The 13,983-nt window shown below is 36.0% G+C and overlaps 1 protein-coding gene across 1 annotated transcript in view; it reads right to left on the bottom strand.

Moving 5' to 3' along the window:
- AGPS (alkylglycerone phosphate synthase) overlaps positions 1–13,983 on the bottom strand; it is a 153,600-nt gene that overhangs the window by 79,262 nt on the left and 60,355 nt on the right. The window contains exons 8-9 of the mRNA XM_059394228.1: positions 10,096–10,176; positions 477–602 (exon numbers count right to left, since the gene is read on the bottom strand). Of these exons, the coding sequence (XP_059250211.1) occupies positions 477–602; positions 10,096–10,176 (207 nt within the window). The remainder of the gene's footprint in view (positions 1–476; positions 603–10,095; positions 10,177–13,983) is intronic.

The following is a 13,983-nucleotide window of genomic DNA, read 5'->3' as shown; positions in this document are numbered from 1 at the left end:
TCAGCTAAAATAAAATGGTGTACACATAAACCACTACAGGTCATATTGCTATCTACTAGAACCTTTTTAATTAGGCTCTCCAACTCTATAGAGAAAAAATTTTTTAAGAGAAGTAAGTATAAACTCTCCTAAGGCAAGAGTGGCAATGATGAGATCATCTAAATAAATGGACTAAAACCTTGGTGGACTTGAAGACTGAGGCTCCATGAGGCTTATAAAATAATGTTTATATATTTTATAAGTCAGATAATACGAAGCATCTATAAAGTTGAAATATCAGTCATTTGAAAAGGAGCACCTGTAAATAATGACCACAGTTGTCTTTAAACTGCTTCTATTACACACAGTCAACTTCACTATAATCAAAAGGGGTATACTTTTGAGAAGACCCCTACCATATAACTCTAAAAAAGGCTTTAATCATTTTATAGTAATATACTAATCAATTATGACATAGTAACCAGAAAAAAATTTACCAGGTCCTCAATATTGCCATAGATATTCTTCTTCATGCCCGATGCCCGAGTAGAAACCCATCCTCCCACGGTGCTGAATTCCAGTGAATCTGGTTCATGACCTGTACAATAACCACTTTCTTTAAGCTGAAAAACAAAAAATGTAGTATTTTACTAGTGAAAATGGGACCATTTCATATAGCATTCAACACATTAATTTTTTTTCAGTGTTCCAAGATTCACTATTTATGCACCACATCCAGTGCTCCATGCAACCCATGCCCTCCTTAATAACCACCACCAGGTTCACCCACGCACCCACTCCCCTCCCCTCCGAAACCCTCAGTTTGTTTCTCAGAGTCCACAGTCTCTCATGCTTCATACTTTAAAATTTCCATATGTCACTGGTATTTGGACTCATTAAAACCCATATAAAAAAAGAAATACTTTAATCATGCTCATCCAAAAAATTTTTTAAGCTTTTGCCCAGTGGAAAACTTTATAAAACTGAAAAATGTGGACCAAAAGACAGGCTTGCTAGCCAATCTTACTCCTTTCATCCTTTTAAAATAAAACCAACTACCGTCCCTACTTCTTTTTTTTTTTTTTTAACCACAAAGAGATAATTTAAATACTTACGGAGATCAGATTATGTTTAAATAACTGTCAACTTCACCTAAACACTTTCAATAAATAAAGCACTTAATCTCTTGTTTTCCCTACCCTAACATAATATGCAGCAGGCCTGCAGAAAATCTAAGCAAATTGCCTGTACTTAATTCTCTCAAGGAGTCATGTGTTTTAATGTACAGCCATCTGGCTAGGTTTCCTGCATGTAATACCGTCATTTATTTGTGATGCAGATCATGCATTCCTGTACATTAAATAGTCACTTGTTTCTCATTTTTCTATATTAGCTTGGCTTTGCCATCTGCACAGCACCTGAAGTTGAATGGATGCCCTTTACTGCAACACCACCAAAGCCATTCCACTGCAATCATTTTAAAGACTAAGGCATCCCATGTCAAATGGTACAGACACCACCATCTGCACACTCACTGTCTACTGCACTCAAGCCCATCAATCTGTATTGACCATTTTGATAGTCATTCAGTTAAGCAACTGCTTCTATTTTTCAAGTAAGCCATGCAGAGATGTAGAATATGTCAGCTATGTTTGTATCTGTAAGTATGGTATAAAAGTTGTGATCCAAACTGAGAGAACTTAATAAGTTAAACATAATTTGTTAGCTTTTGCACATAAGCATTGCAAATTATTATCTTTTCTAACATTTTTGCTAGAAAAACAGCATTTAAAAAGATATCAATTATTAATAATAAATTTCACTAAATATTCAAGGTCTTTAATTTTAAGAAATTACTAACTACTCACAAAGAAGTAGCTTAAATATAAGAATGAACAATTTATTTTTTTATTTTATTTTTTTTTTAAAGATTTTGTTTATTTCTCGGGGTGGGGGGAGCACAGGCAGACAGAATGGCAGGCAGAGGCAGAGGGAGAAGCAGGCTCCCCGCCGAGCAAGGAGCCCGATGTGGGACTTGATCCCAAGACGCTGGGATCATGATCTGAGCCGAAGGCAGCTGCTTAACCAACTGAGCCACCCAGGCGTCCCTGAATGAACAATTTAAAATGAAGATCATCAGATTGTTATTTTTTAGTTTTTCCTTAATTCCCAATCTATATTCGTATTATTTACTCTCAAAAAAAAACTACTGTTACTCAATTTTTCTGAAATTAGCAGAAAAAGGAAAAACACTAATAGAGCACTTAGATATCCTAAGCACTAAACAGTGAGTTTTCATATATTCTGATGACAAAATCTCCACATTACCTACACCAAAGCAAATTAAATCTAAACTACTTCTGTGAGTATATCCAGTGTTACATATAATTTGCCTCTTATGCCTGTAGGTTTACTTCATTACCTTCCTCAATTATAAACTGGCTACCACAAGCCAGGAATTACGTAAAGCAATGAAAATGAGGATATAAAAAGAATGGGGGGGGGGGGGGGAGACAGTCTCTATGCTCAAGGACCTAAACCTAGCACACCATTTTAAATCTACTACTTTGTTAAAATCTGACTAACTTCCTACTAGGTAAGTGAAGTAAGTGTAATGGTTAAGAACCTGAACATGAAACTTGCCATTTATGCTTGCTAGAAAATCTGCATGTTACAGTGCACTTATTAATAGGAAACAATTTTTGGCATATGGTTGGGTGCTTAATAAATGGTATCTATGACCACATACATTCAGCCACTTTTTCTTCTAAAGGCTGTGATTTGTTTTTGTTTTTAAGATTTTATTTATTTATTTGAGAGAGAGTGAGAGAGCACAAGAGTCGGGTAAGAGGCAGAGGGAGAAGCAGACTCCCCGTTGAACAGGGAGCCTGATGTGGGGTTTGATCCTGGGAGTCTGGGATCAGGACCTAAGCCCAAGGCAGATGTTTAACCAACTGAGCCACTCAGGCACCGCTTGCTGTGTCTTTGTTAATGCCATTAGCTGCTGGAAAATCTGAACAAAGGTTTAAAGATTTAACTCATATAGTTAATCAAATATCCTTTTTAAAAAAAAAAAATATTTATTTATTTGACAGATCACAAATAGGCAGAGAGGCAGGAAGAGAGAGAGAGAGAGAGGAGGAAGCGGGCTCCCTGCTAAGCAGAGAGCCCGACGTGGGGCTCGATCCCAGAACCCTGGGACCATGACCTGAGCCGAAGGCAGAGGCCTTAACCCACTAAGCCACCCAGGTGCCCCTCAAATATCCTTTTGTAATAAAATAAAATAACCTCTCCTCTCCATCTGTATCCCATAAAACAGAATAAGAAATTTATCTTACTCATTTCTGTACTCCCATTCAATATTAAAACAAATACTATGTTCTAGGCATGAGACACAACACTAAGAGCAAATTCTAAATTGCAGAGCTTGTTATCATATAGAAAGAGAAGGAACTGAAATTAACAAGAAACATAAATAAATACAGAACAATTAGAAGTATAAAGGAAAAAATTGAAAGTGCAGCAGAGACATTCACCCAAGTTCAAGTAAAAGGAACTAGATTTATCCTCTCACATGAAGAAAAAAAGGAAAAAAACCTGAAAAAATATAAGATACGAAAGTCTTTAAATAACTGGACATGAGGTAACAAAGGACTGTGATCCCTTGAGAAAGCAAACAAAGGAAGTGAATACTATGAATGCCCCTTGCTTATGCTCTAGATGGTGATGCAGGGAAAGTGAATCCAAGTACAACTCTGGCAAACACTGTGTGTGAGGTAAGGAGATTGAGTTTGAAGTTGTGGGAAACCAAAGCATATAAAATTCACAAGAGAAAGTACTGAAGAGAAGAGAGCAGCAAAGAGAGGGTCCCCTTTATAGTCAGCAGAGTAATGAAAAGCACATATAAGTGAGGAAACTACCCAGGATGAGAGTTAAAAACAATGCAAAGGATTAAGAGAAAAGTACTGGCACTCATATAGGGCCAGAAATCTGTTCCCACCAGCCTGACTTTGAAAATTTTTCCTTCACAAAGCATGAGATAGAACACCCAAGATGGTCATTCCTCAGTAATGAGAAATGATTAGCTTTAAGACTGAGCACTGCTCCTGAACCCACCTAAAAGATCGCAGAAAGAAGAACTAAAGAATCAAACTATATCCAAATATCTATACCCCAGGAAAAAAAAAGCTCAAGAATATTTATAGAACTGAAAAACATCCAAGACCTAACAAGATGATATTCATAATGTCTGGTACTTAATAAAAAATTGCGCCTGGGTGGTTCAGTGGGTTAAAGGCTCTGCCTTTGGCTCAGGTCATGATCTCAAGGTCCTGGGATCGAGCCCCATATCGGGCTCTCGGCTCAGCAGAGAGCCTGCTTCCCCCCCCACTCTCTCCGCCTGCCTCTCTACCTACTTATGATATCTCTCTCTCTCTGTGTCAAATAAATAAATAAAATCTTTAAAAAATAATTGCCAACTGTACAAGGAAGCAATAAAACACAACCCATAATGAGGAAAACAATATTATGAGATAAATAATCAAAGCCAAGCCAGAACCAACACAGATGTTACAATTAGCTGACCAGGACATGAAAACAGTTACTTAACTGTATTCCATATGTTCAGAGTAGAGACACAGAAAATATAGGAAGACCTAAATAAATATCTAGAAAAGTAAGAAATATAATGTTTGAAGTAAAAAAATACACTTAGTGGGGTTAAGAGCAGAATATATTTAGCAAATAAAAGATTAGTGAACTCTAAGACATAGCAAAAGAAACTGAAGAAAAAAACGAGAAGAGCAGCAGTAAGCTGTAGAACTTCAAACAGCCTAATATATAAGTAAACAGAGTCCCTAAAAGTCAGGTGGGGGAGGGAGAGTCAGATAATTTAAGAAATAATAGCCCCGAATTTTCCAAACATGATGAAAAGTATAATTGCACAAATAAAAGAAGCTCAACAAAGCCCCAGTGTAAGAAATACACACACAAAAACCCTACACCAAGGTCTATCACAATCACATAACTCAAAGCAGTTATAACAAAATCTTAAAAGCAAAACAGAGGGCAAAAAACCCCACAGAATGTACAAAGGGACAAAGATAAGATTTCTAGCCAAAAACGGTAAAGTGAGACAACAGTGAAGCATTATCTTTATATTACTGAAAGAAAAACACTATCAATTTATCATTCTATACTCAGTTAAAATACCTTTGAAAAAACAGAAAAGTAACCTTGAACTATTAAGCAATTAAAGCAAGACGGCAGGATACATGATTAATATACAAAACTCAATTGCTTTCCAATATACCAAGAAGCAACAGTGGAATTTAAAAATAAAAACATAGTGCTATTTACATTAGGCCCACCAAAATGAAATACTTAGGTATAAATCTAACAGATACATTACAAAATCTATGAAGAAAAGTCAAAGTTTTAAATAAATGGAGAGATATATTCCATGTTTATGGAAGACTCAATATTATCATGATGTCAGTCCTTCCCAAATTGATCTACAGATTCAGTGTAACAAACCCAGTCAAAATCTCAACAAGGTATTTACAGATATTAACTGATTCTAAAGTCTATATGGATGGGCGCCTGGGTGGCTCAGCGGGGTAAACATCTGCCTTTGGCTCAGGTCATAATCCCAGGGTTCTGAGATTGAGCCCCACCATCAGGCTCCGTGCTCAGCAGAGAGCCTGCTTCTCCCTCTCCCTCTGCCTGCCGCTTTGCCTATTGTGCTCTCTCTCTCTGTCAAATAATTATATAAAAAACCTTGAAAGTCTATATGGAAAGGGAAAAAACCCAGAAGAGCCAACACAATTTGAAAGGTAGTCTTTTCAACAAATGGTGCTGAAATAACTGGATATCCATATGCCAAAAAAAAAAAAAAAAAAAATGAACTTCAATCCATCCTTTGCACCATACATAAACATTAACTTAGAATCTTCAAAACTTATCAGAGACTTGAATGGAAACCAAAAACTATGAAACTGAAATGGGAGAAAATCTTTGTAACCTTAAGTAAAGCAAAGATTTCAAGATATGACAGCAACACCACGAAATATAAAGTAAAAAATTAAATACATTATGGAATTCACCAAAATTAAAAAGATCTATTCTTCAAAAGACTCTGTTAAGAGACTGAAAAGACAAGACAAAGACTGGGAGAAAATATTTCCAAAGCATAGCTCGCCAAAAGGACTTCTATCCAGAATATGTAAAAGAATTCTCAAAACTCAATAAGAAAACAAACAAACCAATTTAAAACTTAGATAAACAACTTGAACAGATACTTCACCAAAGAGGACCCACGGATGACAAAGAGCACTTGTAAAGATCACTAGACACTAGAGATATACAAATTAAAACCACAATGAGATACTATAACACATCAAGTAGAATGACTAAAACTTAAAAGACTAACATTAACAAGTACTAGAGAGGATGTAGAGAAACTGGAATTCATACACAGTGCTAGTGGGAATATGAAATGATGCCCTGTGGGAAAATGTTTGGTAGTTTTTCAAAAAGGTTAAATATATACCTACCACTTGATTTAACTACTTCATTTCAAAATATCTACCCAAGAGAAATGAAAGCATAAGTCTAAACAAGGATTTGCACATGAATGTTCATAGTAGCTTTACTTGAAATAGCCCCAAATTGTAAATAATCTAAGTGTTCATGGATAAGTGAACAGTGGTATAGCTATATAATACAATACTACTGAGCAATAAAAAGGAACAAACTAACTGATACATGCAACAATATGCATGAATCTCAAACTAATCATGCCTCGTGAAAGAAGCCATACCCTCAATCCCCCCTCAAAAAGAGTACCTGATTAGTTTTCAGTAAAATTGGAGGACAGTTAAACAAATCTACAGTGATAGAAAGCAGATCAACTTCCAGAACTGTGACACAACACACTTCTGTTATTTAAAAAAAAAAAAAAAAAAAAAAGGCAGATCAGTGATTGTCAGGGGTGGAGGGTAAGGGTTGGGTGGAGAGAATCATAAAGAAGCAAGAGGAAATCTTTGGGTTTGGTACAGTGTTTACTATTGTGATTGTGGTGATGGTTTCATGATTGTACTCATGTTTCAAACATATCAAATTGTATCTTTTAAATAAGTGCAATTTACTGTATGACACTTTTACCTAATGAAGACACTCTACAACAAATCCATAATTGACACGTTAATGACCTCCTTAAATTGTACACATAATAAAATCAACATAATTTACAAACTAAAGAGATTAAAACATGTGCTACCCAACTACTATCTTTGTGTCATTTTAAAATTTCTAGAAGGAAAAAGCAGGATGTTTTAAGCTGGTTATCTCAGCTTATTAAGAAACTGAAGTATACAAAAATTTAATGAGGAAGAACTTGAACTGGGATCAAAATGGCTATAGAAACTACATTACAGTTTACTGGAGGCAAAAAAGAAAGTTCTATATTGGCATTTAGGGAAATGAACTAGTAGGTAAAATATCAGAAGTTCCCCAGTCTAGGAAAATGTCATTTAAATTTCAAGGAAATATGTTCTTTGAATTTTAATTCTAACCTTTCAAAAAAAAAAAAAAAACTTGAAAAGGTTAAAATACTCCATCAAATACTGTAATAAAAGAAGATATAAAATTAGAGACATGAAAGGCTACCCTTTGTTATAAAAAAAATTGGTGTGTTGATAGTGCCTCATTCAGATATAACAGAAAACTAATATGGGATTTTTATAGTCTTTTTCATTAAATACTATTATTCTGCCCACTTAAGTTCATTATATACTATAATAATTAACAAATCTATTACCTGGGTTTATATAAAACCTTGGCTTATTGAAGATCTTTAACACTGCCTCAACTAGTATGTTCAATTTCATTCCAGTTCTATCTTAGTGCATAAATCAAAAATAAAGATAATAGTTTAATAATTTTTTCCAAAGTTTTTCATCCAGAATTGGTCAGTGGCACACCAATTTGATTCAACTTTTATCCAAGAAATAAGGAAAAAAAAACAATAAAAATAAGACCAACAAGGATGTCTTATCTCTCTCTGTCCCACTCAAAGGTAGAAGAGAAGAGTCTCTGTAACTCACATTGAACAAAGTGGTCACTATATCACCAACAAATTAAACTTTCTAATTTTGGTTTACAAAAGCTGAGTTACAGTCATCTTGACCATGTCTGAAGAAGTTGGAAATACTTTTTTTTTTTTAAAGATTTTATTTATTTATTTAACAGATAGATCACAAGTAGGCAGAGAGAGAGGAGGAAGCAGGCTCCCACTGAGCAGAGAGCCAGATGCGAGGCTCGATCCCAAGACCCTGGGATCACGACCTGAGCCGAAGGCAGAGGCTTTAACCCAGTGAGCCACCCAGGCGTCCCTGGAAATACATTTTAATAATTATCTGCTTAGAATGTATGAAAGGAACCTAAAGTTTTCCAAGAATTCTTCTAGCACTAAAATTCTTGTAGCACTAAAAAAGTGCTACAAGGTTTCCAAGAGTTTGACTAATTCACGAGATGAGCAGTTTTCAATGAAATTAGGCATTGGGGCACCTGGGTGGCTCAGTTAGGCACCTGACTCTTCATTTTGGCTCAGGTCATGATCTCAGGGTTGTGAGATCGAGCCCTGCATCAGGCTGCACACTCAATGCAGTCTGTTTGAGAGTCATTCCCCTTCCCTCTCCCTCTGCTCTTCAATACCCCTCTACCCCACTCTCTCTAAAATAAATAAAATCTTAAAAAGAAAAAGAAATTAGGCATTGAAAAGTTAAATTAATAGTAAATACCAACATCTACCAGTTCATCCAATTTATCAACTTCTGAGAGTTCAATGTCCTCTATGTTCCTCCTTGCTCAATTCTTACTCATTAATTTTAAGTCACTATCAGCTCTTGCCTGAATTATGCCAGTAACCTTTAACCACCCTTATGTGCCCCCACCCAACCTCCATACAGGAACTAGCCAGAACTACCTGAATACAGAGGTAAAGTTCAAACTTCTAAAAGGGACTTTATAAGGCCCCTTTCTAATCTGATCTGTTCATGTTTTCTGGCTTCATCCTTTACCACTACTACACATATTCCCATCCAACATATAAATACCAAGAATGTGTATTCTCCCATAAACACACACTAGACCTCAGCCACACTCAGCAGTCTGCAGGCCCCCCAAAAGCAATAGCTGCCCTAAACGCCTCTGCACTTCCTCTGACTGGATTGTTCTCTCCACTCCCATTTTTTGCTGACTTTCACCCATGCTGAAGTCTCATTTTAAATGCTGTGTTCCCTGTGATATCTTCTTTGTCCAATTCCTTCCCTGCTAACCCTGTCTGTTGAGCTATAATACCCTGCATTCAGCCTTCACCTTGCAATTCTCACTCTGAATCATAACTGTCTATTTTCTGTTATAAGATAAGCTTTCTGTCGTGCTCGCTTCGGCAGCACATATACTAAGATAAGCTTTCTGTTATAAGATAAGGTTTCCAAGTGTAGGGGTTGGGGTCTTATTCACTACTATGTCCTCAGTATCTAGCTCAGTGCCTGACCCACAATGGAAACTGAGCAAATCTGTTCAGAGAATGTGCTGTAAAAGATACTCCATTCATAAAGAGGACACAAAGCAGGGCACCTGGGTGCCTCAGTCCGGTAAGCACCTGACTCTATTTTGGCTCAGGTCATGATCTCTGGGTTATGAGATCAAGCCCTGAGTCTAGCTCTGTGCTCAGCAGGGACTCTGCCTGAGATTCTCTCTCTCTCCCTCTCTCTCCGTGTCCCTCCCCACACTTGCTTTCTTTTTTTTTTTTTTTTAATAAGATTTTATTTATTTATTTGTAAGAGAGAGAGAGAGTGAGAGCGAACACAGGCAGACAGAAGGGCAGGCAGAGTCAGAGGGAGAAGCAGGCTCCCTGCAGAGCAAGGAGCCTGATGTGGGACTCGATCCCAGGACGCTGGGATCATGACCTGAGCCGAAGGCAGCTGCTTAACCAACTGAGCCACCCAGGCGTCCCCCCACACTTGCTTTCTAAGTAAATAAATCTTTAAAAAAATAAAGTAAAGAGGATACATAGCAATTCTGAAAATCTTAATTAAAGAAATAACATACCTGTCTTTCCAACTCTTGTCCTGTGATACCAGCCTCCACATGAGCTGTCAGATTATTCTCATCAACCCAGAGGATTCGATTCTGTTGCAAAGGAAAAAAAAAGTCTCATCTCCAACGTAAAGAGATTACGTACTTGTGCTAATCATCCAAAAGTCTACTGACATTTTCTGAGGAAATATAACTTCCTAACTCAAGGAAGCAAGTGACAAGACAGAAAACTAGCAAACAGAGTTACCCATGCTACTACACTACCCATATATCCCAGACTACACAACATGACAGATATAGTAACACAGGGAGTATATTACACAGGAGTTGGTTTAAAACACAGACTCTGTCTTTATTTAGGGATTAGTTTGAATTAAACTCTTCCTCTTACCTTAGCCAAATTATGTAACTAAGTTTAGTGTCTCCTCATTTGTAAAGTGTGAATAGTAACACTACTCATAAGGTTGGTGTAAGGATAAAATGAGATACTGCACATAAAAATTTAGCAGATGGGGGTGCCTGGCTGGCTCATTTGGTGGAACATGCAGCTCTTGATCTCGGGTTGTGGGTTGGAGCCCCACGCTGTGTGAAGAGATTATTTAAAAATAAAATCTTAAAAAAAAAAAAAAAAAAACACTTAGCATACAAAGTTCCTGGCATTCTGCAAATACTCTCTGCACTACTATTAATAGTTAACAATCATATGTAACTTAAGAATATTAGAAGATGGCCACTGTGAGAGGAGAAAAAGTCACCTAAAAAGACATATGAGTATACTAAATGGCACTCCTGTTTTGTTTTTAATCCAAAATAGGACCAGGACAGAAACCAAAGCATACCCTGGCCTCCTGTTTAAAAGAAGGAACTGAGTATGAACTGGCTCAACTTAAATGTAAGACTGCCCAAAAATGTTTTTAACATTCTTGGTTAACCTATTTTTTGTATATATGAATCTTCGTGAATTATTCGCTAAATAAATTTTAAATTTATATTAATTTTTATTTAATATTATTTTTAGTTTTATATTTAATATTACTTATTTATATTATAACTATAAATTATTATAATTTAATATAAAATTTATATTATAACATTGTAATATGAAATCTATACTATAATATAATAATACTTAATATTATTTACATTAACTATTTACTATTATTTATAATAAAATTTATATTACTTAATATTTGTTTATATTAATTTTAATTTAAAAATTTAAATTTATTTCTAAATAAATTTAAAATTTTCAAAACAGACTTCTTCCCCCTTCTGTTTGGCTGAGCAATCAGGTTAACATATACACTCTTCTTCTGGATCCCAGAGAAGCTTTCTTTGCACTTTGATATGTTCGATTTCATGGCAATAACTAACACAGGTAAGTTTAGCTAATAATAAAAAGGAAAGAATACAACAGACAATATGAAAACTGTCTACCTATCTTTCAAATTTGCATACAAATAACTGTACTACTTAATTCACAGGATTATGATAAACATTAAATAAGGTGATATATGTGAATGGACTTTTTGTTTTGTGTTATATAAAACTCTAATTTTAATTATACTCTCACAATAAGACAACAGCAATTTTAATACAACCAAATCAGTCTTTTGGTTCTATAGCCACTAAACAAAAGGAAATATTAAACTGAAGTAAAAAGACAGAATTCAGTAATCCATTGGTACCTTATAATAACTTAGACACATCTTCTCCTCTAGTAGGCTGGCTCTTAAAGAGATTACGTACTTGTGCTAATTATATACCTTCAATTTGCCAGGAGCCCAAACATATTTTTTGTAGGGGGAAAAAAAGACTGAAGGAAGCAGAGGGAAAGAAAGAAAAAAAAAAAACCCTTTATAGGTACTCACAGAAAAGCTCAAAGAAAATATATAGAATACCCTATTATATCCAGTATACACTACCCAATACAAGTTAACAATAAAACTTTTAGACCAACAGGTCCTAGTATTATTATATGTATTTAAGAAATATAGAAATAAAAAACTGGCATAGCTATCATATTTTACACATACTGTATCAGAAGTACTCCGTGCAAAATCATGCAGAGACATAGCTTATCAACTCTAAAGCAAATCACAATTTTAAGTACCATCCATCCACTACAACAGTTATAAGATAAGCTTTCTGTCGTGCTCGCTTTGGCAGCACATATACTAAGTTCAATATTAAAAGCAGTGAATATATAAGGTTTTTCTATAAAATAAATGGTTAAAAACCTGGCATTTAAAATCCTGGCACAGAATTTTAAGCATCTACTCAGTGTAAAAGACTTTTATTTTATATTATCTCACTTAATCTTCACAATTACATTCTGGATTATTACTGTCTCTATTTCACAAATTCATTAACAGATTTAGTGGTAAATTTGTACACAGTAAAGTATACGTATACAGAAATCCAAACACAGTCAAAGCCTATTACAAAATAGGCTACTCTTAGGTGATCTTCTAAGGAAACTGCCTTTTCTTAAACTCCGGGATAAGGACAAAGGTTAATGGGGAACTTTACAGAAGAATAATCAGGCTGTTACCATCTAACATCCTGATTAATTTTGAGTGGACAACCAGGTATTATGTGCCTCCTGATGTGATGTGACGTGAGCTAGAAAAACACATCACCATCTACAAGATATCCTTGCTTAAAAAAAAAAATTTAAAAGCTATGCCTGAATCTAACTAGACTTTATATCTGACTTTGAGTTTAGAGGACATACAAAGCCTAGAGGAAGAATTAAATGACACTAAGATGAAATGACACGGAAATTCAAAATATGACACATTTTTATACTGCAAATAACTTACATTTTCCAAAAGTCAGTAACATTCAAAAGAGGAGAAAGAAGGGGGTTTCAGATGAAATGAAACAGGGAAACAACCAAAAGCTAATATGGGCCTTGTCTGAATCCCCCTATGAAAATGAAGTATAAAAGAAAGACAATTTTGAAACAACTATAAAATCTGAATGTGAATTGGATATTAAATGATATAAAGAATTCTTTTTAAATTTGCCAGAAGAAATAATAATATAGGGAGAAATGCCTTTTAAAAACAGATACATAAGGGGCGCCTGGGTGGCTCACTGGGTTAAAGCTGCCTTCGGCTCAGGTCATGATCCCAGGGTCCTGGGATCGAGCCCCGCATCAGGCTCTCTGCTCAGCAGGGAGCCTGCTTCCTCCTCTCTCTCCCTGCCTGCCTCTCTGCCTACTTGTGATCTCTGTCTGTCAAATAAAATGAGTAAAATCTTAAAAAAAAAAAAAAAAGATACATAAGTAATATTTAGATAAGTAGCATAATATCAGGCTTTACTTTTAAAATAGTCAAGAGGACAGTCTATGATGATGGAGAAGTAGAAGACCTTAGTTTCATCCAGTCCCCGGAATTCAGCTAGCTAGCTATCAAATCATTCTGAACATCTGTGAACTCAACCAGAGATCAAAGAAAAGAATAGCTGCAACTCCACAAATAGAAAAGTGACCACTTTCTGTAAGGTAGGAGGTGCAGAGAAGTGAATCCAAGACAATATATGGGAAGATAAACCACAGCAGGAGGGAAAGAGAGCCTATGTAAGCTGGAACCAGGAGGTGATATAGCAACAGAGCACAAAATCAGAACTTTTAGAAGTCTGCTCCAGTAAGGGACATCCCTGCCTGAAAGGTGCTCAGTTGGCGAAGGAGGGTGGAATCCTAGGCAGGACAGAGTGGTCCCAGGATCCCTGGGTTTCAGGAAGACCAGGGGTGCCTGAGTGTGGCAGAGTTCCCAGGCATCAGGTGGGAAAGCCAGCTGCAATAAGCAAGCCCAGGAGTGAGCTCTCAGCTCCAGGATGCCATATATTGCCACCCATGGCACAATTGGGCGACTGCTCTTTGAGCAGGGGCCC

The sequence above is a fragment of the Mustela nigripes genome, chromosome 3 (assembly GCF_022355385.1).
Source record: "Mustela nigripes isolate SB6536 chromosome 3, MUSNIG.SB6536, whole genome shotgun sequence".
In the NCBI taxonomy this organism is placed as follows: Eukaryota; Metazoa; Chordata; class Mammalia; order Carnivora; family Mustelidae; genus Mustela; species Mustela nigripes.
This window is presented reverse-complemented; position numbering and strand designations above follow the sequence as displayed.